The sequence below is a fragment of the Centropristis striata genome, chromosome 5, assembly GCF_030273125.1.
Source record: "Centropristis striata isolate RG_2023a ecotype Rhode Island chromosome 5, C.striata_1.0, whole genome shotgun sequence".
NCBI lineage: Eukaryota > Metazoa > Chordata > Actinopteri > Perciformes > Serranidae > Centropristis > Centropristis striata.
The window spans coordinates 34,451,003-34,471,163 of NC_081521.1; the positions used below are offsets into that span (position 1 = coordinate 34,451,003).

Consider the following 20,161-nt stretch of genomic DNA (forward strand, 5'->3'; position numbering starts at 1 on the left):
GAGGAACCAGACTTGCTAATGTGGTTGTACTTTAAGAAGATAGAGCTGAATATATAAAGTATATTGTGTGTATAGCCTACATTTAAACATGTGATCATATATATATAAAACCAAGGATCTTCTCAAGCTGAACTGTCTTTAACTTCACCAGTCAACAGTGGTGGATGAAGTATTCAGATCCAAAGTAAAAGTAATAATACTACAGTGTGAAAATACTCCATTACAAGAAAAAGCTGTACACTCAAAACCTCACTTGTGTAAAAGTATTTAAGTTTTATCAGCATAGTTTACTTAAAGTTTGAAAAGTAATATCATTAATTGTGCAGTAAAATGTTCCCTACTAATATATCTATGATGTTTTTGGATTGGTATTACTGCTGCATAAATGTATATGTTGCATTTTACTGAAGTAGCTGTTCAAAGCTGTGCTTATTTTAACTTCTTTATATACTGTTGGGTAATGCATCATATAAGACATCTGGCGATACATGATTTTACTGCACAGAAGGGGAAGAAATGCAATCTGCAAAGTAACTAAAGTTGATTGACAAAAGTAATGGAGTAAAAAGTGCAATATTTGCCTCTGAGAATTCCATTTCGAAAACCAGACATTAAAGTTATGAAAAAACATGCTTTGCTCTACCTCACAGAGGTATCTCAAAAACTAAAACCTTTGTTTCCTCTACTGCACTTTAATTCTGTTTCCTTTACCTCTGCCAATGAGGTCATGTTGCTTTATTTGTCTGTAAGCAGAATTACGGAAAAAGTACTGGCCTGATTTTTTATGAACCCTGGTGGAAGAGTGCAGCATGGGCCAAGCATGAAATTAAACTTTGGAGTGGATCTGAATCATTGGGCTGATAAGCTACCATTGCAAGATATGGCATTTGGCCCTAGCAAACAGCTGCTTTCTTAGAATATGTCCTTCTAGTTATCCAGTGTAACTACTACTGTCTGTTGTGTGCATAGATTTTGACTGTGTTGTTTTAGTAGGTGATTTTAACATTCATGTTGATAATCCTGAAGATGGGTGTGCTAAAGAACTTTTAAATATTCTGGATAACTTTGGGCTTTCTCAGCATGTCACAGATCCAACACATAACAGAGGACACATCTTAGATCTAATTATTACCAAAGGTCTTAATATCTCTGAGGTTGTGGTCAATGATGTTGCTCTTTCTGATCACTACTGTGTTTTGTTTAAAATGACCACCCTTGCCAATCCAACAAAAGGTGAAGCAGAGGTAATCAGGAAGCGCTATATAAATGAAAACACTTGTGCATTATTCACCCAGGATTTTACACCATCACCAACCCTGCCCTCAGCTCTAGTTGATGACCTTGTTAACAGTTTTAGTTCCAATGTTATGACTGTTATCGACTCTATCGCCCCAATTAAGACCAAAGTTCTGTCGGGGAGGAAAAAGTCACCCTGGAGAAACGCCAAACTAGTTAAAGTGCAGAAAAAAGTATGTAGACAAGCTGAACGCAGGTGGCGAAAGAACAAACTCCAAGTATATTACGATATTTATAAAGAGGGTCTTCGCAACTATAATCAAGAACTGAAGAATGCAAGGCAGTCATATTTTTCAGAGATTATCAATAGAAACAGTAATAATGCCCGCACACTTTTTTCTGTAGTAGACAGACTGACAAATCCCACAGCATCAGTCCCTCCTGAGCTGCTGTCTAACAAGTCATGCAATGATTTTGCAGCCTTCTTCACAAACAAAATATTACAGATAAGACAAGCAGTGTGCAGCTCCAGCTCAGGAATGATAACACTGGTGCCTTCCCATCCTCTAGTCAAGCTAGGACATTTTAGCCTCCTAGATTACACAACACTCACGGAAACGGTTTCAAAATTAAAGCCCACAACCTGCTGCCTTGATATTCTGCCTTCAAACTTTTTTAAAACTGTTTTCAACTGCATAGCTCCGGATGTACTGCAGATAATAAATTCTTCTCTCCAAGCAGGACAGTTTCCACAGACTTTGAAAACTGCAGTAATAAAACCTCTCCTAAAAAAATCTAATCTGGATTCCACAACAATTAGTAACTATAGGCCAATATCAAATCTGCCATTTCTGGGGAAAATCATTGAAAAGGTTGTTTTTGAGCAAATTCATGCTTTCATGATGCAAAATAATCTTTTTAACACATTTCAGTCTGGATTTCGGCGACACCACAGCACTGAGACTGTACTTATCAAAGTCTTAAATGATATTAATCTGAACACTGATGCAGGCAAATCCTCTGTCCTGGTTTTACTGGATCTCAGTGCTGCATTTGACACAGTTGATCATAACATACTAGTCAGCAGACTGGAACAGTGGGTGGGGCTCACTGGCACTGTGCTACAATGGTTCAAATCTTACTTACAAGATAGGGACTTTTTTGTGTCAATTGGAAACCATGAGTCTGAGCGAACTAAGATCACATGTGGGGTTCCTCAAGGGTCCATTCTCGGGCCGCTTCTATTCAACATCTATATGCTACCGCTAGCTCAGATTATGGAACATCACAACATCTCCTACCATACTTATGCCGATGACACACAACTCTACATTTCAGTGTCCTCACACGACTACAGTCCCTTGCTCTCATTGAGTAACTGTATTCATCAAATCAATGAGTGGATGTGCCAGAACTTTCTCCAGCTAAATGCAGAGAAGACAGAGGTGATCATTTTCGGCCCTAAAAATGAAAGATCTAAGATCAGCGCTCACCTTGGCTCTATGTCATTGACAGCTACAAATCAAGCCAGAAATCTTGGTGTAATTATTGACTCAGACCTGAGCTTTAACAGCCATCTAAAGCTTATCACTAAATCTGCCTATTACCACCTGAAAAACATAGCTAGAATTAAGGGTCTTCTGTCCAAACAAGACATGGAAAAACTTATCCATGCATTTATTTTTAGTAGGTTGGATTACTGCAATGGCATCTTCACAGGTCTTAACAAAAAATCAATCAGGCAGCTGCAGCTGATCCAGAACGCTGCGGCCAGAGTCCTCACAAGCACCAGGAAACTGGACCATATTACACCGGTCCTTAAATCACTACACTGGCTTCCTGTGAGTCAGAGGATAGATTTTAAAATCTTACTGCTGGTCTACAAAGCTCTGAATGGTCTCGGACCAAATTACATGTTTGATCTGCTCCCTCTCTATGAAGCATCCAGACCCCTTAGGTCATCTGGAACTGGCTTGTTGCGTGTCCCAAAAACAAGAACTAAGCGGGGTGAGTCAGCTTTCAGTTATTATGCTCCTCACCTGTGGAACAAACTACCTGTAGATCTGAGGTCTGCCCAAACGGTCAGCTCCTTTAAATCAGGACTAAAAACACTATTGTTTACTGAAGCGTACTCTTAACTTTAACACTTATCTGCTCTACTCTACTGCCCTTACTTTTTAACTACACAATGTTTGACTTGTGCTTTTTATTATTTTATCTCTTTTTTTTATCCTGCTGTATCTTCCCTGTTTTAATTGACTGTTTTTATTGTTTTCAATAGTGTCTTGCTGTTGTTAATGTGTATGTAAAGCACTTTGAATTACCTTGTGTTGAATTGTGCTATACAAATAAACTTGCCTTGCCTTGCCTTGCCTAACTGCACTATAACTATAACTGCACTAGTATATTGTATTGTAATGGTCTGTTCCATATTTATTTATTTCATTATCCTTAACCGCTTATCCGACACATAGAGACAGACAATCACGCTCTCATTCACACCTATGGGCACTAATTAAACCTAAGTGCATGTTTTTGGACTGTGGGAGGAAGCCGGAGTACCTGGCTGACACGGGGAGAACATGCAAACTCCACACAGATTATATATGTATGTATAATATATATATATATGTATCTATTTCCTTTCAGGTATTTTATTTAATTTTTCAGCTTATTTTTCAGATTCTAATTCGTTCTAATGTTTTTCCACAGAAGCACTTTGAATTTTCTCTGTGTTTGAATGTGCTTTAAAAAGTTTTCTTTCCCAATAACTATAGTATACAATACATACAATTACGGCCACTAATATTTGTTCATTATTAATTGAAAATTAACGTTGTAATCTTGTTTTGAACCATTTCACTCTTCATAAACAGAATCTGTTGATAGTAACTTTTAATAGGTTGTTATTTAAAAAACACGGCTGCCTTAGGCTAAGCTAGTCCTTTTCTGATTTTTACAATACCTGTACTGACAAGTTAAACCAGCTTAGACTACTAGCAGCTGAAATTCCCACCGCGCCCTAATGACAGCACTGACAGTAAACACATGAATCAGACAGGAGACTGTCGCAGAACTTCATAGGTAAGTACAGCTGCAACCTCTTTCTGACCATGACTTGTTCTTTCTTATGAATCTGTCTCACTAGTTGATTTCTGTCGTCTAACATGAGACACGTTACATAACTTAACACTAGATTTTAAACTGATAAATTGAAAGAATCCCATTTTTTAAATGTTAGAATTGTAATGGAAACATCATGTGTGATAAATAATCAACCCCAGGTTAAGTTAAAAAAATAAGTTCATCCATTATGCAAACAAAAGGTCAAAACAAAACATACTGTAGAAAACCTTATTTTTTAGCCAATGGTAAGATTCAAAGAGCTTAAAAGTTGAGGAGCAGTAAACATGACTCTTTTCCCTCCTCCCCGAGGGTCACTTGCAAGAAAAGCTGCATACCTCTTAAACAGCAGACCTGAAATTAGACATGTTCCTAGTGAAGACTTGTTTTAACACAGGGCTGTTACTCACTTAACCCTACTGTAAATGATTCTCTCCTAGGCTGTCGAAACGGACTGTCCACTATGATCGGCCTAGGAGCTACAGAAATGGAAGAACCAGAAGAAATTACCACAGGCGGTACATGTCTCATTGATCTTTATATATATTAAGTCATTAGTGTTCATTTGTGGAAGCTGCATATTTCATATTTTATCTACTTATTTTGCTCTTTTTGGTGCTGCCTCAGAATGGAAAACAACGTCAGATCCAAAACAAGCTGGTTGGCTATTTTCCCAAGAGCTTCTTCACAGCAACAGAGATGCACACAGCCTGTTCCTGAGTGTGGACATCAGACAAGGAAAGGAGGAGCAAGACCAAACTTTAGTCACATTCTACAAGAGAGACAACGTTCGGTGGACGTCACCGCTTTACTGCAAACTTCTAGGTAGTCACTGGTAAATTAAGTAGTACCACTTTAAACAGATGTATGGATTTTATGAAGTGAGACTGGATTAGGTACTTATCCATAGTCAGCCCCCTAGTTTGGAGAAGCAGGCAGGAGTGGACTGTGGACGGGGCACCAGCAAAACCTATTTTAGCCACTTAAAAGACTTAAGTTTAGTTTAAGTATACTTTATATTCAGAATATTTTAACAGCTTTACCTTGCCACCAGTCAGCACTTTTCAACAGGGAACACTTGTATCCATGTCTGCTTTTTTAAAGCCACCAGACTCCATTGACAAAAGCTGTATTTTTACTTCGCAAAACAGGGGAGTTGTTGGTGTACTGCTGCTTTGATCGATTAGTGTGTTTCTGTTATTGTGTGACTTTGATGAATCCGGACTATCCCTGAAAGACCCCAAAGTCATAAAATAACACAAACAAAAATAAAATAGAGGCAATGCAAGAGCAACAACTCCTTTGGTCTGCTAAGTGAAATCACTGTTTTTGTCAAAGGAGTCTGGTGGCTTTAAAAAGAACATGGATTGATCTAATGGTTTCAGGCGAGGGTTGTCTGACAGCGAGGTGCCTGCTTCTCTAAAGTCTACAAAATCTATGCCTAGTTAAAAAACAACAACTAAAAAACAACAATTCCACTTTGCATGTTAAGTGTTTTATGTAGGAAATGTGTTCTTCTTTACAGGTGATGTTGCAACAGGAAGTGGGGTCGACCGTCACATGATGTCAACAGTGATTTTCAAGCTTGTGAGTGGATTCCATATAAACTTAGGTGAGGCACAAAGCCACACACACACACACAACAACAACAACAACAACAGAAATGCTTAGACTATATTCAGAAGTCACAACACTACAGACCACTAATCAGAAGTAGTAAATACTACAAATTTTTATATTTTTTATTATAGAGACTAGAGACTACTTCTGCCATCCTTTGTTGCAGCCTTTTATGCTGCAATGCAAAAGTAATTAAACTACAAGTCATTAAGTGTGTGCTCTACATCATCTAATAATCCTCAATCTGTTATTGTTGCAGGACATGCAGCCATTACCAAAATCTTCGAAGGTGAGCCTGATCACCTCATCCCGTCAGTTTCAGATGAACTGCTTGACAATAACATGTTTGCAGCCGCGGGCCGGATGATCGGCCATTCCTTCTTGCACTGCGGCCCGAGTTTCCCGGGACTCAGCCCTGCCATAATACACGCTCTTTTTGGAGGTTCGTTGGAGACTACTCCTGTGACGATCCAGGACTGCCCTGACCTTGATATCCGAGACACGATAAGAATTGTGAGCACTGAGTTTAGCTAAGGTCCACATGCAATATGGGAAACATACATGTAACCCTCCTGTTATGTTCATTTTTTCAGATCATGGTTCAATGAGGATAATTCACTCTTTTTTCATTTTTAAAAAAATCCAACGTTTTTTATGTACATTGGAAAGACCTACATATAAAATACAATTGTTTTACATGACATAGATTTTTTATAATTTATTTTGCATTTTTTAATTTTTTTTAATGTATTTTTTTTACTTTAAATGGGTCATTTTGAATTTGGGTCCATTTGAATTGATTCTGTGCATCATTTATGAATAAAACATGCTTTCATTATGTTTTCTTCCAGCTTGACGGAGATGCTGAACTACAAGAATTTGACGCCATCCATCAGCTCTGCCTGTCGTGGGACCTGCCAGCACCAAATGCCACCAACAGGAAATGGCTGTCTGAAAAGCTTCTCCTGCATGCTGTAATGTCAAAGTATTAACTCTACCTCAGCTTCGCAACTCATTTTAATTTCTCCACCAGTGCTTAACATACTGAATCTCCTGTCATTAGATAACAAACTGTATCACTTCAGTATTCCAAAGAGCATTTCCCACATCTTCATCCTGTTATATTTCTATTTATAGAGGCATATGTCTTTCAAACAAAAGAAAAAGACACAGAAAAAGACACTTTTTGCTGCCTGCCATTTCAGAAATTTTCAACATCAAGCTGACTTGAAAGCAAGAAAAAGAGGACATCAAAATAAGATCAAGCATAATCTGAAGAAAAAAAACCCAAATCTGATCAATAAGCACCGGCTGTTTTCCATTTTCCAGTTTATCTTTCAAGACAACTTCCACCCTCTGTTGCCTCAACCATCAGGATTCCCTCTGAATCTGCATCAGAATAACTAACAATAAATCTTCATAATTTAACTTCCAATTATCTGAAGCCAGAGGCCAGAGTGGCTTTTTGTCTTTAAACAAGTGACACTAGTCAGTTATATCTCAGATTCTTCAAGAGCTTGTTCTAGCATTATAAAATAAGGTAAATATTAAGAAATGTAATAATTACCTATAAGATCTACAATTGTGTTGAGGTAAAAAAATACACTCAAAATGTCTTAAAGCATCAGACACTCCTTTTCTACTAAAAGGAGTGCTTGTTTTCAGATATAAACAAATATCTGTAATAACAGAACAAAACCTTGCAGATTATCAATGCGTCTACCATCTGCTCTTACTGTTTACTTCAGCATCCCTTTCAACACTGGTGGAGATGCAGGCTGCTTTGCTTTATAGCATCAAGGATCTAAGAATTCTCAACAGAACCGGTTCAAGAATCAGAGCTAATTAGGTGGTAATAAATGGGCAGAAGAGAAAATTACATTAAATCAATAAATGTCTCCTGTATTGCAGGTTATCGAGCGAACAAGGCGTCAAATCAATCAGTTCAGAAAAGGCTTAAAAGAGACAGGACTGTGGCCACTTCTCATCCACAGAACAGATGTTATCCCACTCCTGTTTCCCAGGGAGTCAGAAGCACAAGTCACACCTCAGGTACAGCAGCCTTTGATATATATTGATTGATTATTGAAATATTCACTGAATTGCTGATAACAAGAGATGAAATCTAAAATAATCCATAAACAACAACTGCTATAGAGTTCAGATGAATTACCTTGCGACTGTAAACTGCACATGTATACAATATTAAGCAGATTAGTTGCATGTGATTTCAGATGGTCTTGGACTGCATCACGTGGCCCTCGTCTGTAACTGTCATCTTTGACAGCTACAAAGTCAAAGACGATGGCGAGGCTGAGGTCATGGATGTATGTCGAGTATCGAACTACTTGAAGACATTTATTGAAAATGGTATGTGCGACTACTGTTAATCTCTCAAAATTGCTGAAGCCTGTTCAGCAGACTAAGTGTTGACTGAGCAGCTGTTTTTTTTAACACAGCATCTCCAGCTGAGCTAAAGAGCCTCATAAAGTTCTGGATAGGATGGGAGGTGCCTGCCACAGAGATGAAGGTGGAAATAGTTGAGGCCACTCTTCCGACAGCTTCAACGTGCTTCGAGAAGCTGAGGCTGCCGCGGCATTATGCTTCATACAAAACATTTCAGCAGGACTTGTGTGCGTGCATATCAACATGTTACAGCGGTTTTGGCTGTGACTGAAGTGGAGTAATGTTCACTTTGACTGTAAGTGGATTAAATGTGTTCAACTGTGTGTGTGTGTGTGTGTGTGTGTGTGTGTGTGTGTGTGTGTGTGTGTGTGTGTGTGTGTGTATTATAAGTTGTATAATAAACCCATCTTTGATAAGTTGACTTTTTCTGATTTTTTTCTTGTTCCTATAGTGTGTTTAACATTTCTTAATACAATTTTAGATTTCCTCCTCTAAGAAAGTTTTGTTTTTGGCTGTTTGTCAGCAGGGTTATTGTGAAAAAATACTACAGGCCCCATTTCCTTGAAACTTGGTGGGAAGCTAAGACAGAACCCATTAATTTTCAGAGTGGATTCAAATCTTGTGGCGAAAACATAAATTATTTTTTACTTTCGTTAACATTGCATGTTTGGCAGGTCTGTGCTCTTAAAGTGTGCAGCGTATTGAATTTGCAATGGTTTTCCTGTTGGTGTTATATTTGGTAACAGTGATGTAGCTATTAATTACAGACTGCATTAACAAATAGTGACAACAACAATGATTACACAGATTACATTTCACTTACTCTTTGTATTTGCAGAGAAAGGAGTCATTAATAACAGCACAAAACATGCAGGCTGGCATTAACATCCTGCATGAAATTGATATGAGTGAGCTTCCTAACACACATTGTAAAGACTAGAGCTAGAATGAGTTTTTAATTGATATGTCTATTGGCAGCCATTATGATTGTGTTCCTGTATCAATGTTTATGTGGACAAACTGACAGGTCAGTTAAAAAAGGTCCAAAATCTTAACAGAAGTATTGTTTTTATTAATCCATGCAAAATGACCTGGTGCCTACATTACCCACAACGCAACTTGATCACTGAGTGTTCAGTCAAAAATTTGAGACTTTATGCTGTTAAGGTAATATAGCCTCCAGCTGAGGCGAGGAGCACACACCCAGATTATTTTAATTTTCGAAATTCACTACTGAAGTGACATCACTGGAGGAGATTTTGATGTGTAAATTCCCATTAAAGTATTTTATTTTTACATAACATAAACATAAATCTATGGCTTGAGCTTCTCAAATGGGAATGAATGGGGTTTTTTGGAAAATGTTTGCTGATTTTCTCAATGACAGAATAATTTGGGTTTTTGGATTGTCTCTCAGTAAAAGTAAAATGTTAGATGTCACTTAGATTCTATGACCTGTGTAATTAAAAAAAAAAGATTTAAAAAGCCATTAAGAAAATAACCTGCGAATGATCCTACAATTAAAACAATCAATAGTTGCAACCCTACAATCAAACTAAATGCACATACAAGTGAGTATGTAGAGAGTCTAGCTTTGAGCTTTTGTACTGTGTTTAGTTCTCACACTGACCACATGATGGCAGCAGAGATTAATCATTGTAGAGCTGAATGCTCATCAGCCTCTCTGCTTTCTGCAAGCAACTCCTAAATCCATTTTTATTAATGCTTTCTCATCCATTGAGCACATCAGAGTGACCTTTACAAGATAGTCAGTAAAGGTTATCTAAGGTTGAGGTGATAAAGTACAAAGGCTGGAATCACTTTGAGATTGCGTCCTGTTTACTGTTTAAGAAGGAAAACGGATCATTCACCATTTGACCCTTCACACTGATTATCCATAAAAGGTTAAACCCCAGACAGATAAAAAAAAAAAATACAGTGCTAAACAAATTTATTAGACCACCAGTCTACGCCACAGCTGTCCTAAATGAACAGCATTAGTAATTACCAAAATCATTTTTTTTATGTTTCTGTAATGGTTAATACAGCAGTATGTCGAAGCTCTTTAACTGAAATGATATTTCAATGCTAAAATATAATAATCGTTGTTGTCCATGAATTTTCAAATTTACTGTTTTACAAATAAAACTGTTAAAAATACTAAAGCACATCATCATTTCTTGATTAAGATGTCAAATTATAGTTATTTACTTGCATTCCTGAACAGAAAAATGAGTTTAAGTGGTTGAATGTTCTGCTTGATTAATTTCTGACTTCTCAAAGAAGCCCAGTGAGTTCAAATCTAGGTGTAAAAAAGGTGAATTCAGCTTGTTATCTGACAAAATAATACCAATAACTTACATAACAGCTTAAACAATATAGAGTTCACCCAGTTAAGCCAGACTGACTGCTTTATGATTGTCCTTTAGATTATTGACTGAACTGTAGAAATTGAATGTAATTTTAAAAATGATGTCTTCATCAGTATAAGGCTGCAACCAACGATTATTTTCATTATCTGCCCTTTTATTTTCTCTATTAATCCTTTTGTCAATAAAATGCCACTCAATGTGAAACATGCTCTGTCAATTCCCAGAGCCCCAGCCGACGGGTGATGTCAGGATGGCTACTTCTTTATACAGGCTATGAGGGCAAAACAAAGGGAAAGGGGGGGAGAAATTCCTTCAAAATTAAGTTGAAACGTAAACGCTCTTGCACCACCCAAGCTTGGAGGAGGACGAGCTTTTATAGTTCTGTGCTCCAAAAATTTACGGGTCTTAGTGCTACTATATTTGTTCTTTTTCACTGTGTTTCTGGCTCTTGTTCTTGGTAAAGTATTTCCACTGTGCAAGGCAATACACAGCTTTTCAGTCCAAGTTTCCTCCCCATTCACCTCTCTCTCTCTCTCTCTCTGTCTCTCTCTCTCCTTCTCTCTCGCCCAGTCAGCCAGAAACTCCCCTGTTGCAATAAGCTTGCGGACTGAAGCAGCAGTAACAACAGAAGCTCCTCCCTTTCAGCACATCTGAAACAGTGGAAAAGTGGAGAGGCACATACCAACACCTCTGTCTGACGCTATTTGTATCACCGGGATAAAATCATTAAATTTGGGTTACTAAGAGAAGCGGCTTTTCTCCAGCAGACTAAAAGAGCAACTCATCCACTTCGCTCTGCACCGCCGGTTTCCTGAACACGCCCTGCTGCTGCATTTCTCTGATCAGGTAGACAAACTTCAACCTGTCCATCCTCACTGACTCACACTTCAACACCTACCAGCTGCAGGTAAGGTAATCTTATTAAACAACAGTCTGTTTGAAGCTTCCTGCATTCTGTTTGCCTCTAACTGTCACTAATTTCCTTCTCTTTGTGCCGATGCATGATGGGAAAAACACTCTGCCACAAGGTAAATGCATTTTCTGTGCAGGTCAGGTCAGGTCAGAAGAGACTCTTTTGTTTGAACAGCTATCATGCATTAGTTTGCAAAGTGGTTTCAGAGCGTACAGTTAAACAGTAACACAATGTGGAACACTAACGTACAAGAAAACCGCAGTATGCTAAGGCTCTCTGGTGTGGGCAACAAAGTGTAGAATTTGATATAGAATAGTCAGAAACTTCTACTTATATCAACCTCAAGTTTCAATCACACAGATGTCACATGCAGTCATATTTACTTCATGAAAAGACTTCCTTGTTTCTACTCTTTACCTCTTATGCACTCTGTTTTTTTAACATTCCTGTGCAACTGTCTATGTTCCCACGTGTCTCAACCTGCAGAGCCGCAATTATGAACCAGATTCATCTTCAGGAATGCACATCATTTAGCAAAGATCTGGATTATTCATGTAATGAAAGAACAAGTTATTGGTCAAAGAGAAGCGTTGAGAAGCAATGATAAACCTTGTTTCTCTGAAAGAACGTCTTCTATTTTCTAAAAGAATTATGTCTCTCATGACGTTTTAGTCTGTAACTTATCACCTTGTCTCGCTCTTCCCCTCTGTGGTCACATTAATAACTACCAAAACAGTCAGTCCCCTCACTGTCTGCTAATCCTGTGAGATGACTTGTCAAACAAGTCAGAGTAGTTTTTATCTCAACTCTAAATAAATATTGACTAAGTTGATGAATTCATCACCCTTTTTTTTCTCACCTTCTATTTACCTACTTTGTCCTGGAGCTTGCCGTTGGAGTCATCTACACATCATGACACTCATCTCACGTCCAAGCTTTCTTTTTCTGCTCCTCATTGATTGTCTTGCCTTCAAAATTGCTGTAAAACGACATGAAAGAATTAGAGAGTTATTTGAGACTTCTAACTTACCACTTCTAGTCATATTTTCCTTGTTGGGCTGCTGGAAACCTCTTCCACCAATGCCTGGGACAAAAATAATTCTGACATTTCTGCTTTTGCTGGCAGTAGAAAGCAAGCTCGCCTTGCTTCCAGAATTTTTAGAATATACAAACTGTGATCTATTACATAAAATAATCCTGAAAAAGCCAGGTTTTTAATATGAATTCTCTCCAACAGAGCATAACAATCAAGGCCTTCCATTTTCCTCTGTTTCACATCCTATATTTCTTATGCTTCAGCAAAGTTTCCCTGAACCATGCTCACATCAGAACTCTGCGGTTTTGCTGGAGTTTCAATTTCAGTTTTCGTCAGATTTGATCACTCTAAACCCACATCTCAAACAGACAGTTGAAGTCTGTTGGAGCACTTAAGAATAAAGCCAGAAACTCAACGATCAAGCAAAAACATCTGTATTATTTTACTTTTTTATTGGCTTTATATTAACAAGCTTGCCTGGGTGGTAAAACTTTTACATGCTGTGTGACAGCTATGTGAAAATCCTGATAATTTGATTTATTAAGCTCTTCTTGTCTTGTAAACGTATACTGAATGTACATCACCAAGGATGATAATCGCCCTCCACTCCAACTATATATCCCCAAAAAACAGCAGAACTTTTCCTTCACAGTCACTGATTCCCATACCTCTTTTCAGATTTCACTCTCTGGCCTTCACCCCCTGACACAGACTGACACAGTTGGTGCTTGCAATGACGGAAAGTCACAGTGTGGCCGCAGCCACACACAAACCGCTCCACCCATTCCTTCACTCAGAGCTATGATTTAATGCCATACAATGAGCTCATATTCACATTAAGCACCTGTCTGGTGTCAGCAGTAAAGACGTTATGTTTAATTTTGGGGTGTTGTATTTACTTTTAAAGAAAGGGAGGGAGATAATTCGGTGCAGCCGGGCACACACGGGAAGTGTGTCCAAGGGTGATAGGAAATGGCATTATATCATACTCTGTTTCAAGGGCTCAGCTGCATCCTCTGACCACTAGAGAAAGGAGTTGACCCAGGTAGAGGTGCAGCTGCTTCTCCATTTCCTGAGAGGTCTGCAGACTTGTGATGCAGAATGAGACAGACAGGCAGGAGTAGAGGGAGGTGGGAGGGTTTACACGGTCAGGAATGTGGATGTGGATGCGGATACTCGAGGTTGGGCTGGGAGGATCATGCTGGGAAACACACTGGGTAAAAACAGGCACAACGCCAGGGTCTTTTACATTCCAACAACTTAAAGACTCCTCAAAGGTCATGCTTTCATTACTTCAACACTGAAAAATTCTCCTTGTATTTCCAGCTTTAGAAGCCACAGAGAACTGGCAGCAGTGAAATTACAGTCTCTGGGTCTGGCTTTACAAAGCCAAAATTACAGGCGATCAAATCGTGAAGTTAAAATGGGTTTCTTACAACACAAACTCTTGTAAATGTGTATGCTTGTTGTCTGTGAAAAAGGTGTAACTTTTTGGCATAAACTGACCATAAACCATGTTATATTTATTTTTGAGTCATGTACTCATATTACTTAAATGTTTATGGCCATTTTCAAACCCAGAGAGTCATTTAAATGTGATATTCTTTGCACATGCGTCATCGTTGTGGTTGTACGTCAGAAGATGTCATTTTATCCAGTTTTAAGCCATTTATAATACACTTTTCTTGGTAGTTTTTACTATATAATTAAACTGGATGAAGGATTTTAGTCATTGGACATCTGTATCTTATTTTATGAGAGAAACAAGCTTACGAACATTCAAGAAACTCAACTCGCAGCGCCTAGAAGACAGAATCACTCATTTTTGACATGAAACTGTTTTTTTTCAGTGTTTTTACCACTATAAATCAGTGGGACAGTTCGGTTTGGAGAGGAGGAGACCTCTGCACATGAGGCTCCTTTTAAAAATGAACATTATCCAGGAGAAGAAAACTCTCATGATGCATTTAAGACCTAGTTCAACATGTTAATTAAGGCTTTTAAACCAGGTAAAACATATATATAATTTATGCCCTGGAAGAATATACCAATAAATTACACTGGCTGTCTCTTCTCTGGCATCTAATTCACTGGCTAATTATCTATAAAAGGTTGATAATTTCTGTCTCTGGGTCTTTGCATGAAGGTGCTGTATCTTTATGAACTGTACAAAAAAGATATGGTGAAAAACAACAAATTACTCATCACAGTGTGTTTGTGTGTGTGTCTGTGTTCCTGCTGCATGCATGACTAAAGGATGCCATTGGGAGGAGGAAACAAGTGTGGCCGCTGCCATAAGACCGTTTACTTTGCAGAAGAAGTACTTTGTGATGGGCAGAGCTTCCACAAGTCCTGCTTCCTGTGCAGTGAGTAAACACTTTGCTGCTTCCTGCCTTTGTTAACCAGAAAACCGCTGAACTTCTGACACTGGTCACGACAGTCACAAGTAACACTAACCTACATCTAATCTGTAAAACAGGCATGGATGGCACAGCATAATGAAATAAAGTGCCATTATAAGTACCATGCATGCTTGACTGAAAAACAAGATACTGTTGATGGACACTTCAGATTTAAAAGTAAATAAATACATTCACACTTACACTTACAGCAGTTAAGGGTATGTTGTTTCCTGGTTCTCTATCGTCTCAAGACTATTCACCACTCTATTACATATTTCATAGTAGCTGGAGAGATAGTCTCTTTAATGTAACTGTACAATCCTAACCCTTGGAACACATAGCAGTTTCCTTTTTTTTTTTTTTTTTTGCTCCAGGTTTCACAGAAATGTTGTCAGGAGACTGCAATAATGGTAATAATAGTTAGTAGTGCAGGGTCTGGCCTATGCAAACCAGTATTTCAACTTAGATTTGGTTATTTTTTCCTATAAGAAGTGTCTTTTTAGTCTTTGTAGTCTTTTTCTTTCTTTTTTTTCTCTTTTTTTTTACAGTCTATGATAACTACTTTTGGTGATTTTTAGAGAGACGTATATTTCACCTCAAAGCTGGTTGTGGGGTTTATAGGGTTAAAATCATGAACATGCATAATGTATTACCATTAAAATAAATGTACTGAAATATATCATAAACACAAAGTGGTTTTCCGCCTCAACTTGAAAATGATGTAGGTTCATGGAGTTCTGAGTGGAGTTATTTGTGTTTCTGTGTTGTAATCGAACATTCCTGTGATGGAATTCAGATGAAAACATGCCTCTTTGATAGAGCTGTTCCATAAAAGGGCACAGTTAAGAGCCTATCTAAATACATGAATGTGCACAAAAAATGTGCACAAATATGCATAGCAATAATATGCATGTACGTGTGTGTGTGTGTGTGTGTGTGTGTGTGTGTGTGTGTGTGTGTGTGTGTTTTTCTGTTTCTGCAGTGGTGTGTAGGAAGAGCTTGGACAGCACAACTGTAGCTGTTCATGGCGATGAAGTCTACTGCAAGTCATGTTACGGCAAGAAGTACGGGCCAAAAGGCTACGGTTATGGCCAGGGAGCAGGGACGCTCAGCATGGACAAGGGAGAGAATTTGGGCATTTCACATGAAGAGTGAGTAACACACAAACACACACACACTACTGGATCTGTCCTAAAGCCCCTTTATCTACGTATATTGTCTCTTCATCTCCATCAGGCCTGCTCCTCATCATCCTACCAGCAACCCGAACCCCTCCAGGCTTGCACAGAGGTTCGGAGGGTCGGACAAGTGCCCTCGCTGTGGCAAGTCTGTCTACGCTGCTGAGAAAGTGATGGGAGCTGGGAGTGTAAGGACAAACACACATGCACACATATGCATGTTTGCAAAACATACACACTCCTTTTTAAATGTATTTTCTTTTGTTGTTTTTTTTACAGGCATGGCATAAGATTGGATGTTTCACCTGTGCATCATGTAACAAGAGCCTGGAGTCAACCACACTAGCTGATAAGGATGGAGAAATCTACTGCAAAGGTAAAACTTCACTCCAAGAACTACAAAATCATAACACTATATAATTACACAGAAACGTTGTGTGTAGAACTGCACAAGCAGTCTCCGTCCACTTAACTGCTTAACCACTCAAACAAGGTTTCATGATTTTTTTAGGGTTTATTTTATTACTTTGGTCTTTCAATAGAAACTTAAAAACATTCACTTGCAAACTGACCATTGCTTAAGATTAAAATCAAAGTGCTGACACTGACATTTTGATTACTTTATCTACTGTTTATATTAACTTTAATTGTATGTTTTGATCATGATTATTTACTACTTAGCTTAGTTATAATATTAAAAGATTTTTGGGTGTGATTGTGTTGGTGAAACAAAAGATTATGTTCAAAACTCAGCATTTCAAGCAGTAAATTTAAATTAAAGCACATTCTTAATCTTGTGTCTGACCTGTTTTCAATGCTGGTCCAGAGTGGTGAACCCAGGCAAGATGACAAGTGCTGATCCATTTAGGCTGCATTTGTCTGAAATAGATATGATCTGTGAGACACCATATACTGACATAATGCACACAGTGTGACTATCAAAAAAGCAAGATTGCACTTCCTAAACAGGGGAAATTGATTGGATGCAACACAGAGAAAATGAACTGTATTTTGTTAGTGGCCTGTCAGTGGGTGACTGAGTTGTAATAAATAGAAAAATACACCAGGGGGCACCGTAATACATAATGACATCCTGAAGTAGGCCCTACACAACACTGTCATTATCAGGAAGAAGAACAATAGCTCAAAAGCTTGTTTTGAAACTTGTTTCTTCAATGTTTCTGGAAATATTGAATTGAGAAAAGTGGTTCAGCAGCAGAATTACATCACAATATTTAAGTGGTGAAAGTACACCTTATTTATGATATGCATTTTTGCCGGGTGTTGATTAATTTCAAGTTCTAGTGTTCATGTATTGATTTATTCTAAATTTACTTTAAAAGAAAGAAGCAAACAGCATGGCACAAAACTCCTGCCCAAGCTTTATTACACCTTTTTTGCAAACTAATCTGGTTTACCTTTTTATGACAGCCCAAGCATTTTGAGCTTTATACTAAAAAGTAGACATACACACTAATCACATTCACATTACTGCCTAGTCAATTAACGTTTGGGACATTTCACAGAGCCAAGTTGACATCTTCAGCTTGTTCCTTTGAACACCAAGCAGTTTCAGTTTTATTTTTGAGGAGAGACTGTTTGTCTTAGCCAAATCATTCATTGCTTAATAGTTTGTAGAAGTAGAATTGTATGTTTTAACAGGACCTAGAATGCACATGGTTTATTTTTGGGCAAATTTTAGATGACTATCAAAAATAAAGTGATTTTTAATAAATATCACTATTTTAACTTTCGCCATACATGATTCATTCATGTGAAACCGTCTGTCTGTTTGACAGATTCTAGCTATGATAAATCATGTAATTTTGGTCAAAATCGCCTACATCCTCAGTTGATCAGATCATGTGATTTTACCCCTTTAAGATCATCACTTCTTTGACAATTTGTCACATTCATAGGCATCAGATAAGAAGATTGTTTAGTTATCAGTTTAGTTTATCAAGTGTTTTATTGTTGACACTAATATTGATAACACTTTATTTTGAAGGTGTCTACATAAGAGTGACATGAGCTTGTCATATACATGACATGGTATGTGTCATGAACATTTATGACACTTTGAAGTAACATTAATGCTCATGATACTTGTCATGTCATGTTTCTGACAGACTTGTGTTATGTAGACGCTTAAGTCACAAAGGTATGTTCAAAAAAATTGCCTAAGTCATTTATTTCTCTTAAGTTACATAATTTACACACAGTGTTATTACTATGCCAATAGCCATCCTTTGTTACATCCTTTTTGAGTGAAATGATCAATAAATGTCATATGTTACACTTTTTTTTGAAGTTTTTTGTGTTTCCTGCCAAACTTAGAAAAAAATAGTTAGGCGATTATTTTAACAAGGTGACGAAATCTTCTGTCCGCCTGGAAAGACAAAATGCTTCCACGTTCACGCACGTGGCGTGGCGTGGATTTCAATCTTGACTTTGTTCCTGGAAGAATATTCTTGCATTCCAGACAGAAAGTAAACATATTTCGGATCACATCCCTTGAAAACAAAACTCGCTGCTGGCTAATTTTAGTAGTTCAGAAGATTTGCCGCCAGAAGAGTGGTGGGCTAACGATGTGGTGTTGATATCATAGAGTGGAGTTTTTTGACATTACCTTTCTATCCAACAGCATGTTACGGCAAAAACTTTGGCCCCAAAGGATTCGGGTACGGAATTGGAGCCGGGGCGCTGTCGTACACTCAGTAGAGACCAAGCAGAACTTCATGGACAGGTTCACAGAAAGCCGCAGTACTGTCTTCTTCCTGCAGGGGGCAGAGTGCTGCCAGTGAAGCAGTTAACATGCACCTGACAGACACATGCTTGATAGAAAGCTGCATTCTTATATTGTACAGTGGGGAAAAATTAACGCCATCCCTGTCTTATATAGGCCAGAGATGATTTCTAGTGTTGTTACAGTACACACTGATACATAACTCATACGAAATATTGAAACATTCTGCACATTATTTGCACTATCTGCTTTAACTCTATTAAAAAATGAAATCTTAGTATCAGGTTAAGAACAGTCTATGTAATAGAGTAACGTTAAATCCTGCTTTTTGTATGTTATATGATTTCCAAACCGCATGATAATAAATAAAGTTGAAAGATTTTAGTGCCAGTTTTTTTTTTATTGTGTGAGCGAAACTGTGTGTGTGTGTGTGTGTGTGTGTGTGTGTGTGTGTGTGTGTGTGTGTGTGAGAGAGAGAGCGAGAGAGAGGGGGGGGGGGGGGAATTAGGAACAGGGAGGTAAAGTATTAGAGGGTGACGTTATGTGTGTAAGTTTCAAGAAATGTCACATGTTCATTGTATCCATTCCTCTCATAACATTGCAGTGACACATCACAGTGCTGGTACATAAGGTCCAGTATCTTGTAAAGTTGGGGGAATTACAGTTTCACTCCACCCATCAAGGGTGTAAAGAATGACAAGAACTTTTTTAAGTGCCTTCATTAAGTTTTCCCCCTGGGAGATCTGTGAAGTGAAACAGTGTCAGCAAGGCTTTGTTGTTTGTTGTGAAAAATGTAACCAGTTCCTCAAACTAATTTGACTTAAATCATTTTACAATCAGTTGGCTTTCACTGGTTTGAAATATTTAACTACTTTTTACAGATGTGTAAATGTTGGTTAAATAGGCCTACAGTAGACTGTAATGTATAAAGATGTTTTATATTGGAATTTTATACTGGAATTGCTCAAACACTGTGTTGGAAATACACTTAACTTAATTGTTTCCAAAAATATTTTTAGAATTAGAATCGGAAACACTTTATTGAACCAAACAAGAATAGAAAGAAAGAAAAGTATAGTAGAAAATATGAAAATATAGTATTGAGAAAACATTTACATTATATTTCTTT

General features: G+C 37.9%; 1 protein-coding gene across 1 annotated transcript; it reads left to right on the forward strand.

The window, feature by feature from the left end:
• Positions 1–11,356: 11,356 nt before the first annotated feature.
• csrp1a (cysteine and glycine-rich protein 1a) lies at positions 11,357–19,406 on the forward strand. The gene is made up of 6 exons (XM_059333964.1): positions 11,357–11,664; positions 14,963–15,072; positions 16,091–16,259; positions 16,345–16,474; positions 16,566–16,662; positions 18,931–19,406. Exons 2-6 carry the CDS (start codon positions 14,964–14,966, stop codon positions 19,005–19,007), a joined length of 582 nt encoding a protein of 193 aa, XP_059189947.1. The 5' UTR covers positions 11,357–11,664; position 14,963; the 3' UTR covers positions 19,008–19,406.
• The last annotated feature ends 755 nt before the right edge of the window (positions 19,407–20,161 follow it).

Coding starts and splice junctions, on each gene's coding strand:
- csrp1a (XM_059333964.1), top strand. CDS start 14,964: ATGCCATTGGGAGGAGGAAACAAGTGTGGCCGCTGCCATAAGACCGTT. Junction 15,073..16,090: donor CAAGTCCTGCTTCCTGTGCA/GTGAGTAAACAC, acceptor CTGTTTCTGCAG/TGGTGTGTAGGAAGAGCTTG. Junction 16,663..18,930: donor TGGAGAAATCTACTGCAAAG/GTAAAACTTCAC, acceptor TCTATCCAACAG/CATGTTACGGCAAAAACTTT.